Source organism: Rhipicephalus microplus, chromosome 6 (assembly GCF_043290135.1).
Source record: "Rhipicephalus microplus isolate Deutch F79 chromosome 6, USDA_Rmic, whole genome shotgun sequence".
NCBI classification, from domain to species: Eukaryota; Metazoa; Arthropoda; class Arachnida; order Ixodida; family Ixodidae; genus Rhipicephalus; species Rhipicephalus microplus.
Genome location: NC_134705.1, coordinates 138978612 through 138993469, shown reverse-complemented (window position 1 = coordinate 138993469; position 14858 = coordinate 138978612). Strand labels below are relative to the sequence as shown.

Here is a 14858-nt window from a genome sequence, read left to right as displayed (position 1 = left end):
CTCCTATTCCAGCGTCGTCCATCTGCCTTTCCATCCATCGTATATCCGTCCGTAAACTCTCCATCGTCGTCCCTCTAATGCCCCATTCATCATCGTTTCTCGCGTTCATTTCCTGTCCACCCGTTGTCATTCTGTCCGTCCGTCCGTCTTCTGTCCCATCTGTCGTTAGTCCACCCGTCAGCGTCCGAAAAACGACACAGATTCTGTAGTAAAACCCGAGGCACAACACCGTATGAAAGTTACCTACGTATTCTCCGAGCTCTATAAATTTCATTTTCTGCATTAGCCGAGCATTTTAATTGTTTTACACATTTTGCATAATGTTGAATCTTAGGCGGCTATTAGCGCAGGCTGGACTCATAAATCGCAACTTGACAGAAAAGTATTTTATTCGTTGCAGATACAGAAAGAGTACGAAAAATAAGGAAAACAATAAGAAGTAGTGAAGACACTTTTGCGCCCATGCACCTGTTTGTATGACTAACGAGCTTTTTTTTTTGTTTTCCAGTGAACTACGATTAGGAATACATAAGTACTATATGGCAAGCTTGCGGAAGTGCAACATCACTTGGCAACTTTCTATAAGCTTTCCATCGCGAGGAACTCTTCTCAGTCTTGTGTCAACTCTGAAAAGCTTCGCTTTTGAGACCTAAATGGGCAGCGACATCCGAACGCACGCACACACACAAACACAATCACAAAAGTGTACTGGCTGACTGACGGGTTTCCGTGGGCAAAATTTATTCTTAAATTAATAAAAAGAAAACCAGAAACAATGCCTAACCTGCTCCAGGTGGTCAAAATTTCCGGAGCCCTCCACTACGGCGTCTCTCATAATCATATGGTGGTTTTGGGACGTTCAACCCCACAAATCAAATCAATGTGCAACCTGCTGCCCCAAAGTATTGCAGGCTACCTAATCAAAAAAAATGAATAGGACAAGTGTCAAATGATAATTAAGCAGAAGAAAAAGAGAGAAAAAAAGTAAAAGAAAGATAACCACCTCTGGCAACCCCCTCCGAGGAAACGAGATGTGTACTGACTATCGATTTACGAATTACTAATCTACCTTCGCTTCTCGGTGGAGACCTGTAGTGCGCCGCAAAGCAAGTCAAAGAAAAGCTGCCCTCCGCCTCTTATTTTAAAGACGATAGTCTTTCTTGGGGACCTTCGACGCAAAAATTTTGGTCTGTCTGTCTGTACATTTGTCTCTTTGTCTGTCGTTCACGGTACCTCAAACGACACCAAACGATACCCCAAACGGTGGACGCCATTCTCAGCACCCACCAATATTGATAAAGTTTCCGCGTTCGTACTCGTGCGATTGTCAATTTAAAAGTGATTATTGCACATATTTTAGGCACCATAACAACACGTCGATATTCTGTATGTGTGTTTTTATACTAGAAAGGGCATTAGGTAATTTTAAGGGTCATAGCATTTATCCCGCTGCGCTTATAATGCAACACTTGCACGAAAAGGCAAGTGTTTCCAACGCTTTGCTAAGACGACATGGTGGTGGCACCTACCCGTCGCCTTGCGTGCTACACCTTATCGCCTACAAGATGGGCGCGCACGACGCGCGCTTTGTTTTCTAAGATAACTGCCAGATAACGCTCATGTATCACGTGTGACGTGACTTGAAGTGCTCGTTCGCCTCCGCTGCACGCTCGTGGCACTCTGACGCAGCGCCTCCAGAATACTATTTACCTATTTTCTAGCGCAGAACATCAAAAAAACTTTTTCTTCACTCTCTCCAGACGCAAGACTAGCGTCTTTCGACGACATTCGAAGTGTAACAAACAGATACGGGGCCAATCTTTTATTTGTATCTTACTCGACTTTTCATTCACAGCCAACGAATTTTTTTTCGCTCATAACCAAAGACGACCCTGCCGGCAAGGGATAATCGTGTCAAGGAGTTCTTTAACTATGTTTTAACGATTGCTTTTTATAGATTTGTAAACGGGGCGCTGGCCTTTGCCAAGCCGTTAGAGGATTAGGCTAGCCCCCTGTATAGCATCACCAGTATTGCATTCCTTCGTCTTGAGGCTGCAATAAGGTTATTATTATTATTATTATTATTATTATTATTATTATTATTATTATTATTATTATTATTATTATTATTATTATTATTGTTATTATATTATTATTATTATTATTATTATTATTATTATTATTATTATTATTATTATTATTATTATTATTATTATTATTATTATCTCATTTATAAACAAAAAACTTAGACTTAAACTGCTAATAGTAAAATGGCTTATTGCCGTGGAACTTTCACAAGAGCAATATGACCGGAGTGACCTGCAGAGTCAGGCAATGCTGATTCGTTAATGTGTACAAGGCTTTGCTTTCGCAATCTTGCAGTGACCCTGGAGCCAATATGTAGGGTGTGGCCGTGGCACCCTCAGTGCCAATATCCGTTCGCCCGCTACTACACCACTATGAGGAGCAAAGGTACGTCCACACTCGCTAAAATGTTGCCGCGGCGGCACCTTGCAGTGGGCGCTGCGGCCTGGCAAGCAGCGGCACGCTTTTTTACATGGGGCGGCGCCGCGCGGCTAGCGAGAGAAGTGTGAAAGTGTTGAGGCACGCCTGCCCATCGGCTCAAACGCAGTGTTGTCAGGTTGAACTAGGCGGCGTAGCCAAAAGTCAAGGAACGTGTAGCTCAATTACAGCCAAATACAACACATTTGCAAAAAGTGATCTAGCCAAATATAGTGATTTTTCCTGGCTGTTTTATTTGTACATACATTTTGACATTGAACTACTGCAATCTTTTTTTTTTTTTGTAAGACCCGTCGCTGTTGTAGAATACAGGTTGTGATAAAGAAGGCGAAACCGTCAATACACAGGTGATCCTTAAAGGAAGCCAATTTAGGGGGGAAAATAACTAAATTCTGAAGTGACTGCCCTATGTGAAGTCTTCTAAAGAGCGAATTAACAGCAAATATGCAGTGATATACACATTGACTAAACCAGGGTCTTGTGTTTATACGCGGAGAAGTTTCACTATCTCTTTTGTCCTTTTTAACATCTTGTTCTGTCACATAATTTTACTGACGGATGGTTACATGAAGGTGTTTTTCCAGTGATGTGGCGCTCCTAAAAGCTAACACATCAAAACGACTCGCCTATTTTCGCTACACTACCGGCTTTGAGAATGCAAATGAACGGGCATTCCCGATAGTGAACCATAAACCAGCTCACATCATTAAAGTGGTCCTGCCTATGTCTTAACACCATTATCAAGCGGGGTTACAAAAAGCGTAGACACACTTCACTGAAAAAAATAAAGTCTACCAGTGAATGTATGCAGTTGCACCACAGCGGTGGTCTAGTGGCTAAGGTACTCGGCTGCTGACCCGCTGGTGGCGGGATCGAATCCCGGATGCGGCGGCTGCATTTCCGATGGAGGTGAAATGCTGTATAGGCCCGAGTGCTCAGATTTGGGTGCACGTTAAAGAGCCCCAGGTGGTCGAAATTTCTGGAGCCCTCCACTACGGCGTCTCTCATAATCATATCATTGTTTTTTTGGACGTTAAACCACACGAATCAATCAATCAATCGATCGATCGAATATATGCAGTTGCCGATAACACCAGCATAAAGCGTGTGACTGCGTGCCCAGCCACGCAGAACATAGCATATTCTAAAATCCGCGAGTTTCAGAGGCGTTATATGAAAGCAGTAACCTGCCGTGTCACGCAATACGGACTCATAAATGTGCTCGAGGCTTCTCCTGTCGAAATTTCGTAGTCACACTTGCCAGCCTTTATGGTGCCGCCGATGTGTGGTCCGTGCTTCGATCACATTTCCCGCTACTTCTTCAGGCCGACAACTAATACCCGAGAAGTTCTTCTACTGAGGGTGCCCACCAAACGCCAATAACTTCGAAACGCTTCAGCAGTGCGAGGCCAAGTGTCTTAGCAAGTGCTCTCAGTCTGTCATCCGGCAAGAATATCATAATGGAAATCAGCTTCTGCCGATTTTCAGAACGGCCACCTATACAGAGCGCTGAAAGAAACCAGCAGCTGGCACCCAAAGCAGAAGGAAGGTTTCTAGCGGTAACTCTTGCTTAGCGAAGGCATGCCAGCGCGCATGCGTGTTGAAACATATCTCACGAACACGACTATGCAGAAATGACACTGGAGCCAAACGAATCGATTCTTTCATGTTCAAGTGTGGCTAGAATCACATTGGTCACTACAGAAGAAAAGATGTGAAAATTTACGGGTTCTGTTTTGTTCCTTAGACACATCATCAATGAGAACTAACAGACAATGAATGATGCCAAGGAAACCAAAGAGGATGTCAGCAGTCATTTTGATGCAAATGCGATGTCACATTTGCGTTACAGTTATCACTAACTTCCCCTATATTTTCTGGCAATTTTGTCTGTCAGTTCTCTTCAATATAGGCAAAAGTCAAGGGCGTTCACATCGGTTCGTAGTCCTCAGAATGCACAAAAGGTCTTTGACTGCCTTGTGGGCCGACGAAAGGCGAGGACGGTGCTCCAGCATATTGATTTATTTGTGGGGTTTAACGTCCCAAAACCACCATATGATTTTGAGAGACTCCGTAGTGGAGGGCTCTGAAAATTTTGACCACCTGGGGTTCTTTAACGTGCACCCAAATCTGAGCATACGGGCCTACAACATTTCCTCCTCCATCGGAAATGCAGCCGCAGCAGCCGGGATTCGATCCCGCGACCTGCGGGTTCGAATCAAACAGACATGCCGAGTAAGCTAAAGATTGATTCTTGAAAAGACATGAGAGATAACAAACTTTTTTTATTAGTAAATTACTCTATCACATTTTCGAAATGGCCAATCCTTCCGTGAGAAGGCGCTTCGTAAGCGAAAAAGCACGCAGGAAGAAAGCGCGTGTGGTGACGCCACCTTGAAATTCCCGCTAAAGGAATCATGACGTCATGTATTGCGACGACGTATGCTATGCTTTACGTAGTTCCCAATCCATGAAATTTAAATATAGTATCTTCCTAGGTGGCGTTTCTACTTAACATACCAAGTTTCAGGATGTTTGGCTCATCCAAACTCATCAAAATGCGAAAAATACAACGGAAAATTCGTGTCGCCACGGCCGAATGTTTCCGCACGAAATTTGAAAACACAACTTCAATTTTGACTTTTCTCCTCTACTGATACAGCTATGGTGGTGAAATTGACATTGGAGTTCTGAGAATGCAATTTGTGAATCTAAATTTAATATTTCTCTTTGGTGTCCCTTTAAAATGGCTACCATTTTTGTTTCTAGCGGTATGGTAACATAATTATGGTAACATAATTTGTTTCTAGCGATCAAATGACCATCCCGCGAAAACATTCTTATCTAATGTGTCCGCACGCAAACTGAAACAAAAGTTCGCTTGGGTTTATTGACTACTGTGAAGACCTCACACGTGGATGTGTGCAGTTCCTTTGTAGGATGTCATTCACGCCAACCCAATCCTCCCCAGAAAATTCGGCACGTAACATGCACTCCATTGTATTGCGACTCTTTATACCCCAAAGGCATGAACTGGTGATAGGTTAAACCTTCACTAGGTAGTCTGTTGGTGGCACTCCTGCCTCTGCGTTTTCGCGCAATTGTGTGTAATTTGCATTAAGTTTCTACCTTAAGTTAAACGAACAAGACTCGGAGCTGGTACGACAGCATGTAATGGGCATTAAGCTACACGTTATATATTCAACATACATATTGTCTTCGTGGTATCTTCAACCTCTCATTAGTTTTTAAACAAGGGCTTGCTTTCGAATGCTCGCAATACTACGTTAAATTTAAAGGCACAGGAGATATGAGTAGGCTTGTTGTCAAGCGCGTACGTGTGGTCAAGAAAGTAAACCGGATAGCATGGATCCCAACTCTCGACTAACAGCCTTCATCTCTTTTTCATTCTCCTCACCTTCCTCTTTCCCGCGTGGGGAGGGAGTTGAGTAGGCGATGGGAGAAGGCGGTCAAAAAAGGAGAACTGCGACGTCTTTTTTCTTAGTCTGTTCGCGGCCACCAGTCTCCTCGGTATTTCATTAAACGTTGTGAGTCTACAAACTAATTGTGTTTTTTTTGCAATTTTCTGAAAACTGCCATTAGTAAGCGCACCCGGTGCTAAAATCACAGCAACGTGGGCCCGGTTCCAGCGTCTTCACGCGGTGCTTTATGAGACTGCCAGCAGCCAGACATATTAGCACCACGTCATCACCTAGACTTTGTCATGGTCTCGGGCATGCGTACTATGCAGTGCGTGTAGGAAATCACTTGCCGTCAAGCAAGCTCGCATAGATAGCAGACCGATGGCGGCGAAAACCATACTGCAATATCATCCTGGGAGGTCATCGCGGGTAAAGGAGACGAGGGCGGTGCTAAACTTCTTCAAGTAATGAGACTTGCAGCGGCGATTATAGACTGATGACTGGGAGATGCGACATTGCCTGCGTTCTCGCCAACCTCTTTCTCTATCTTCGAAACTCCCTCATTCCTCTTCTCCATGGGGGGTAGCATACCTGTCCTTATAGACTAGTGTAACATCCCTTCTTTTCCTTTCTCTCCTGTTCCTTTCTTCCTTCATGCATGCGTATAAAACGAAACTGAAGGTTGTACAGGGCTGACATACAGATGATTGGCAAAACGTACGCAGACCATTTGCTCTACAGCCTTCACTGCGACTCTTTACCAGCTAGCTTACTGTTTTGTGGGTGTAATGGTTGACCTTATGCAGTGGAAGTTAACCCGGTGTGCAACGAGACCAAGTACCCTGGTCCCTGCTCTGGCTTTTTCTCTCGATATTACTTCAACAACGAGACCAACACTTGCGAAAAGTTCGTCTACGGAGGATGCCAGGCCAACGGCAACAACTTCGGCACCCTGGAAGAATGCCGGAACACATGCTGGGGTACGTATTTTTCATGTGGACTGACATTTCACTGCGAACCAGGAGATTTCAGATGTGAGAGACAAACATAACTCTAAATCTTCACCTTTTCATTAATTTCTGCGCCGCATGTTTGCCAAGTCACGAGACGCGGATATGAACACTGTACAATGTATAACCACAGGATAAGTTTTCGTGGCGTGCGTTGAATTAATTATAAACCATTGTGTGAGTGCATGACATCATTATGTTGTAGCATGCGCGCAGGTTTATCGCCTTAATAATAATACTACCTGATTACGCCAGTACCCCTCGTGTTTCGTAGCTCTGTGCATTTGAGTTGTGCGCATATCAGCGGGATCGCAAATTCATTGTCGTTTTGTTAATACTGGCACAATTTTAAAACTTGGTTCCTGTATTCTACGGCACCGAATTTTTTAAAAAGCGTTATTCAGTGTATCCCGCACAACACCTACACCTTGCGGCCATTGCACTGCCTCCGTTTGGTCCTGCTGCTTAGTGAGCGCACCCAGGATGCATTGAGAAGCAACAAATCGAATGTTATGTTCTCTTCCCGAACTGCCAGGCAGTGACGACGAAAAAAGTCATAGTTTAGCAGTAGGGGTTGCAATAAAAGAGAGAGGAGCAAAATCAAGCTCATTATGCTCTGAGGGAGGTCCGAGTTTATATGGAACTCTGTGAACATGCGCCATTTTAAAAAAACAGGAGCATATACCCTTTAGACAACTAATGGCGAGGTTCGCGTCTGCCTCGCTGTTGGTAAATCGGGTAAACGACTCATTCGAGCCCCCCACGAAGCAAGGGCCCTGCGTAATAGTGACTGTACCAGCGAGAACACCTTTTAGGGGCGAAGCTCCTTATGCCGTGAGCCGTAGGTCGCGTGTCATCGTAGTCGTCGTAGTATCAAGTTGCATTGTATTGCATGTCAATGAAAATGGTCATTGATTCATAGATGTGTAGGGTTTATCGTTCCAAACCACCATATGATTGAGAGACGCCATATTGGAAGGCTCTGGAAATTTCGACCACCTGGGGCTCTTCAACGTGCACCCAAATCGGAGCACACGGGCCTACAGCATATCCGCCTCCATCGGAAATGCAGCCGCCGCAGCCGAGATTCGATTCCGCAACCTGCGGGTCATCATTCGAGTACCTTAGCTACTAGACGACCATGGCGAGGCGCGTTGTAGAAAATAAAGCCAGTAGATAACTTCCTTAGGATCAGATCTCGCGTAAATCTACAAATCGTGAGTGTATCGGAATACGCCCACTACATTCAGCAAAGCGGTTTTCTTGCTATCTTTAACGGAGCACGCATTGAGAACACAGCTTGTGCCTAAGGAGGTGATCTGACCACCCGTCTGCTCACTTCTATTGACCAAGCGCACATGGCGGTGCCCGTCAGATCGAACTTCCCAGTTTTTACTTGAGCGAGACTGTTTTTCCACTGGCCCCCCTTCACGCAGTGATCTTCGCTCAAAGAGGTACTAACACTATTTTTCGAAGGAAAATGTACTCTGCAATACATAACTACTTAACGCAATGATGGCTCTGAGCGAGTGCGAAACTCTACAAATGCGGATAAAATTGTTTGCTTTGATCCTGTTGATGTACTTCGATGTCAATTTATCCACGGTGTACCCACCGATATCGACGATAGCTTCGCATCACGCTACAGCACTGATTCTGGTGACTTCACGCAGCGGGCTGGCTAGTTCTGATGACCCCATGCATTAAAGCTTCCAAGATGGTCACTGGTGCATCACTTAGACATTCAGAATGGCCGCTTGTGCATCACCACCGTTGCCACAGTCCGGAGCGGCTCTGGAAACCTCACAATGTCTTTCGCAAGCATCTTACGAGAAGCTCTTACCGTGTTTTCATGTCCAGCTACAGTAAGAACCAAGGCTATCTTTTTAAACATACAGTACTTATTTTTATTCCGGCTGCGGGGGCTGCATTTCCAATGGAGGCGGAAATGTTGTAGGCCCCTGTACTAAGATTTGGGTGCACGTTAAAGAACCCCAGGTGGTCGAAGTTTCCGGAGCCCTCCCACTACGGCGTCTCTCATAATCACATGGTCATTTTGAGATGTTAAACCCCGCATATCAATCAAACTGTACCTATTTTTATCGGGCCTGCTGATGATTAGTAGTACATTTTATAGGCTCTTGATGAGTTGGCTTTTCATATTACGCAAAAAAAACATATACTAATTTTTGTGTCAGCACGTCTTTAGGCGGCAAACGTTAGCATTCGCATGCTTTTACTCATACTTAAAACATATAACACGTCTTGTCATGTTATTTATTTGGGCTTTATACGAAACATGAGGCGAACGGCAGAAATGAACCTCCGGTATCCATGTCATTGTTATCATGTCATTGTTATCCCAATATAAGTGGGCATTTGCCTGCGTTCGTATTACCTCGCACATTATCGGCTCAGCAGAGGATCAGACAAAGAGGTCCACTGAGATTGAACCAAATTTTTTACTGAGCAGTATCCTAAATAGAGGCGGCTACTTACAATTGTCCTTACTACGTTCATGCAGCATCCCTGGACCAGCATTCTCTGGAGACCAATGATGCCTTCGAAGTTCCGTTCTGGCCCTGTGAGTAACAATTTTGTTACGAAGAAAAATAGTTGTGTTCGTTCTGTTCAAATATATATTATGAAAGGGAATGCGACAAACCAGTTTTTCGCTAACATTTAGCGCATATTAACCTGCTTCCGCACCGTGCAAATATTCGCATGTCAACAGGCATGTGAGCGATTTGTAGGCATGACAGTCTTAACAATGCGTTTGCAAATTAGCCGTAGTAAATCGTTTCAACAATATTTTCCCAAATAGACGCTGCAGCGACTTGCTAGTCATTTTTATAAAGATAAGGTAGAGTGAATAAAGTGAAGAGAATGAGTTGCAAAATATAGGCAATCACCTTAATTTTAAATATATGTAATGAGATCGAACGACACACTGTTCGACATCTGGAAGCTGCACGTCAAGTTGTAAAAAATGCAATTGGTGGAGAAAAGGTTGGGGAGCTGCGGATCAGCCTTTATTACCACTTTTTCTCACATGTGGCCTGAATATTATACAAAAATGTTTCACTACTGTCACTCGGAGTACATTGCGAGAAATTTGCAACTACGTTGGGACAAAGAAGCACCAGCTCTCCCCGAATGGTTAAATTGGTGCCAGTTTCACCTCACTGACAGGCTAGCAAGGCAATAAAAAGGTGCGGAAACTACTTTAATGCAACTATATAGGGAGAAAATATTTCACAGAGCTTCTTCAATCAGGATTTGTGCGGGAACGGACAAATGCGAACATATCGCGGTCGGTGAGCTGAACGCTTTATTATTATCTGGGATTCGACGTAAGAAAAACTACCTTATTATTATAAGAGGAAAAGTAGTGGAAGCCTCTGAAAATTTCGACCGTATTGTGTTTAACGTGCACTGAAATATAAATAGATGAGCCTCAAGCAATTTCGCCTTTATTAGTAGAGTACAGGCGAGAGCATATTATCACGCAGGCCAACCCCGCTACCTTTCTGTAACTAAACATCTCTCTCTTTCTTGACGACCACGATGTCACCGCCGATGTCTTGTTGACTGAAAAAAAAAACATGTACGCTTTACCGACAACAGTCCTTTAGTGTACCTGGGCTCACTCATTCTCTCCTGTTCAGGAACATTCACGCACCTCTCTGCCACAGCACGCGTGAAGATGACTGACATTTGCGTGATTTTCCCTAATAACACAGCATATCACAGGTCAGGCGGAGTAGGATCTCATTGTGCTCGCACTACTCACGAACCCCTGCGTCCCCACAGGTGGCAATTTTTTTTAATCTTGCAATGTCCGTAAAATTCCTATCGCAGTACAAACTACACTATATGCCTTGGTTCAGCCAACGCGAGCTGGACGATAGTCTGCAGCCTGAATGAGGCAACAAACTTGGTCATTAAGTTCGAGAAACGTGCACTTGAACCACTCCTTGAAGATATTCTAGACCAATTGCCTTCCGTGGCGAACTCGACGGCCAACACAAGACGTCACCGTGTTAAATTCACTGTTGTGTAAAAGGCGGATAAGCAACTACTCGCTTATGCGCATTAGTAGACGTCACAGTACACGCCCACGCCGCTCAGGTGTAACAGCTTTGACCATTTTCGCAAAGGTATCTTCAAATATTTCAGCGTAGAATGAGTGATGCACGCATTTTACCCGCAAATCAGACATTCACGATACATTATGCACAATTATACTGTTGTTATATGACTTTATTGTGTATATCAAGAAAATATGTCCGCTTACCTATCCACCAATTTTATGTTTCGTGGCCACAAGGCTAGCTTTCACCATCGCCGCAACGTGGCAATAAAGTAAACAAAGCAAAGTTTTATGCGCTTTTTTCTTAACTCGAAAAAAAAGGGGGGGAGGGGGGACTCCAATGTAACCCATAGATCTTCCGTTGTCAGTGTTCTACGTTTCACTGACGCATGTGGATCCTTACCGATTTTTATAGCAACTTTCACCGTCTTAAGTTCTTTCACCTTGTAATATGTGTGTGAAAATGACTCGTTATGTGTGTTTGCGTTCTTGCACTTTACCGCATTCAACACGCAGCCGCCATTATTTGGAGGTACAAATGAGTGCTGGGCGAGTTGGCTTTGTTTCATGATGCTAAAAGGCCTGACAAAAGCGGCCCACGGAACGGAACGACAACAGAAGGCACGGCGTGTCAAGTCGAGGATCCAACGTGAGACGACGTGTTGAAAAGTTCAGGGCCAGACAGCGTATAAGCCAACCCGACTAATTTCTTGCTCGAATATCGTTTTATACATTTATAATTGCGACACAATACTAATACAATTATCTGGTATTGTTCCGCAGTCGCGCCACCTGAGGAGTGCGCATACTCGGTTGAGGCTGGACCCTGCCAAGCGTACATGCCTCGCTTCTTCTACAACACGCTGACCAAGACGTGCGAGCAGTTTGTCTACGGAGGGTGCGGAGGCAACGCCAACAACTTCCTCACCTTCGACGCGTGCGAGAAGAAGTGCAAGAAGGTCTTCGGAGTCGTTCCCCGTGCTTAAGAAATACATTACTCCTCTGTAACGAGGATACACTTCGGCGAATTGAATTCCCGATTGAGAGAAAACCACAATCTCAACGCAGGCTATATAAAAACTCGCCACGTGCTGCGTGAGTGTAAAAAAAGCGCATTTTGGTGAAGAGCATAAAACGTGGGGAGGTTCGACACATGCAGCGTCCTCTGGTGTTTCCCTATAGCAAATATCTTAAGTGCTTTGCTCGCCCTCGGTCCACTGACGCACCATCACATTGCCTATCGGTTTCAATATGTGGTTTCTCAAATAGAAGTCTTAAACCCCACAGAATCGCATCTATGTCTAGTAGTTTAGATCAGATACATGATGCCTTGGCGAATTTCGTCGAAGATCGTAACACCACTGCTAAGCCAAGCATAATGTTTTAGGCAGTAGCGATAAGCTTATGATATGCTTAGCATGAACCAGGGGCGAGTGGTGGGATGTACTAAATTTCCATGACACCCGTTTACAATGGACCATGACAGCGACATGACAGGGCTAACAAGCCGAGACCCTAAGATGCTTGGCCCTTGAAATCGAAAAAAAAATGAAATATGTGCAAAATTCACCACGAGCAGTGTTTGCTTGGGTGCTATTTTAGACTTATCGTCATAAAAATTCGCGTTGACAGCCACTTGAATAGCCCAGTGAGAGGAAAACCTTGGCTTTCAATAGACTCCGCAATCCAAGCCTGATATCACATATTTGAAAGGTCATCAGAGTCCCCTGTACGGAGCTGTCACAGTTAAATCGATTAAAACATTAACCATGAGACACACGCGAGTGTACGTGCTTCCCTGAAAACTAGAGAAACATTTGTCTGTACGCATGACAAGCCGCACAAATGTAATATTGCTCAAAAGTAAACAAGTGTCAAAATTTTACGCCGAACCTAGTTTTCTTGACAACTAATCGGCGTAAATGCCAAGTATTATTATTTTTTATTTTCATGATGGCTAGAAGCTTCTTTTAACATTTTAAAATAATTTCTATGTTTTATAGGTGCATTCCTAAGTCCGGTTCCATGGCTACTTGACACTTATCATGATCGATTCACACTATTTTGAAGGCAGCAGGTTTTTCGCCAGCGCACCAACACTATATTTGTATCCTAATGTTAAACGCTTCTTTGGATGACCCTGCAATATTCCTATCATTGCCGAAAAAAAAAACACTTGGAATTACATAAACGAATGGGAAGGGAAGGTCACTGATAAAAATTAGTTGTTCTTTACAAGTTTACCTCCGCATTCACTGTAACCCCCCTTACTCAATGCCTTCAGGCCTGTAAGGTATTTTTCAATAAATAAATAAATAAATAAATAAATAATTCAAGGTGAAGGCGGACATACAAATGATTCATTGTAGCTTTGGTGATAGCTGTTGGTGACAGTAATACTTATGCAAGAAATGGCGTCATCGATGCCCCACTGAGTGGAAAACCTTGGTGTTGAGTAGACTTCAACCCCTGGGCCATATGTCACGATGGTCTTGGAGTTTACCTCCTTTTGATAGCTGTTTGGAAGGTAATTATTAGGTCCGTGAAGAGGGCCACAGATTCTACATCTTTCTAACTTGAAAAACAAAAACTGTTTCTGAAGTTTACTGGACATTTTTCTAAACATTGAATACATAGCTTAGTAATGCGTATATGGACATTTCAACACTGTTTATATGCAGGCAAAAATACAAAATTTTGCTACTGGAGGCAAAGACGCCTGTCGAGGTCTCAACCTCTGATAACTATTACAGTTCACGTCAGTGACACAGTATACACATATCATACACAAAATATGCATATTTATTTTAAAATAAGGCATTGATCCGCCGCGGTGGTCTAGTGGATAAGGTACTCGCCTATTGACCCGAAGGTCACGGGATCGAATCTCGGCTGCGGCAGCTGCACTTCCGATGGAGGAGGAAATGTTGTATGCCCATGTGCTCAGATTTGGGTGCACGTTAAAGAACCCCAGGTGGTGGAAATTTCCGGAGCCCTCCACTGCGGCGTCTCTCATAATCATAGGGTGGTTTTGCGACGTCAAACCCCCCATATCAATCAATTAAGGTAAGGCGTTTGGAAGCGGCAGTTATTTGTCAGACAAAATAGCAGTCTTTTTAACTGGCATCGTAATGGCAAATTCAGCCTAAACGCCGAGAGAGCAAAAACGTCATTTTCTTCTCGTCCTGGCCAGTACCCGCTGCTCGCTGCCTCCTCGAGTAGCATTCATCTCTTTCACTACCTTTTCTCCCCCCCCCCCCCCCGGGAAAGAGCCAACCTAGGGGCACGAGGCGAAAGACGGGTCGTAGTACGGTTTCATGCGGTCTATGTGAACAGTCCACGACATCGTTGATCAGAGGCTCCACGATGTCATTCACGGGTGTTGTTTGTTTGACCCAACAGAAGGGCCCGTGATGTTTGCATAAAGGTTTCGTTGAGACAACAGGTCTGCTTGAAGGGATCCAAAGCCATACGAGGTCATTAGCAGCGTAGGATGGAGGAGGCGTCAAGGTATCGCGGTGGTGCTTTTTGCGTCGCTGATCAGCAGTGGTGAGGGAGTGGGCCAGCTGGCGACACTCTTCCGCGTATTTAGCAGCTTATGACACCGTCGTCAGCTCAGCAACAGCAAGGTGGTATAGAACGATGGTGTTTGGCATGCAAGAGGGCTCACGACCGTAAAGCAGGAAGAATGGAGAGAATCCAGATGTTGTCGGTAAAGCGGAATTATAGGCATACGTCACTAAAAGTGAGAATACGGTCCCAGTTAGAGCGGTCAGAAGTGACGTGCTTTGTTGAAGTTGAAGTTGAAGT

The 14858-nt window shown here is 44.3% G+C and overlaps 1 protein-coding gene across 5 annotated transcripts in view; it reads left to right on the top strand.

The window, feature by feature from the left end:
* Positions 1–12200, top strand: part of LOC142765555 (thrombin inhibitor hemalin-like) — an 18693-nt gene extending 6493 nt beyond the window's left edge. For all 5 annotated transcript variants that reach the window (XM_075866714.1, XM_075866713.1, XM_075866710.1 and 2 more), the window contains 4 exons: positions 2383–2472; positions 6752–6925; positions 9480–9539; positions 11832–12200. In XM_075866714.1, the coding sequence (XP_075722829.1) occupies positions 2383–2472; positions 6752–6925; positions 9480–9539; positions 11832–12034 (527 nt within the window). In that variant the 3' untranslated portion in view covers positions 12035–12200. The remainder of the gene's footprint in view (positions 1–2382; positions 2473–6751; positions 6926–9479; positions 9540–11831) is intronic.
* Positions 12201–14858: the final 2658 nt, after the last annotated feature.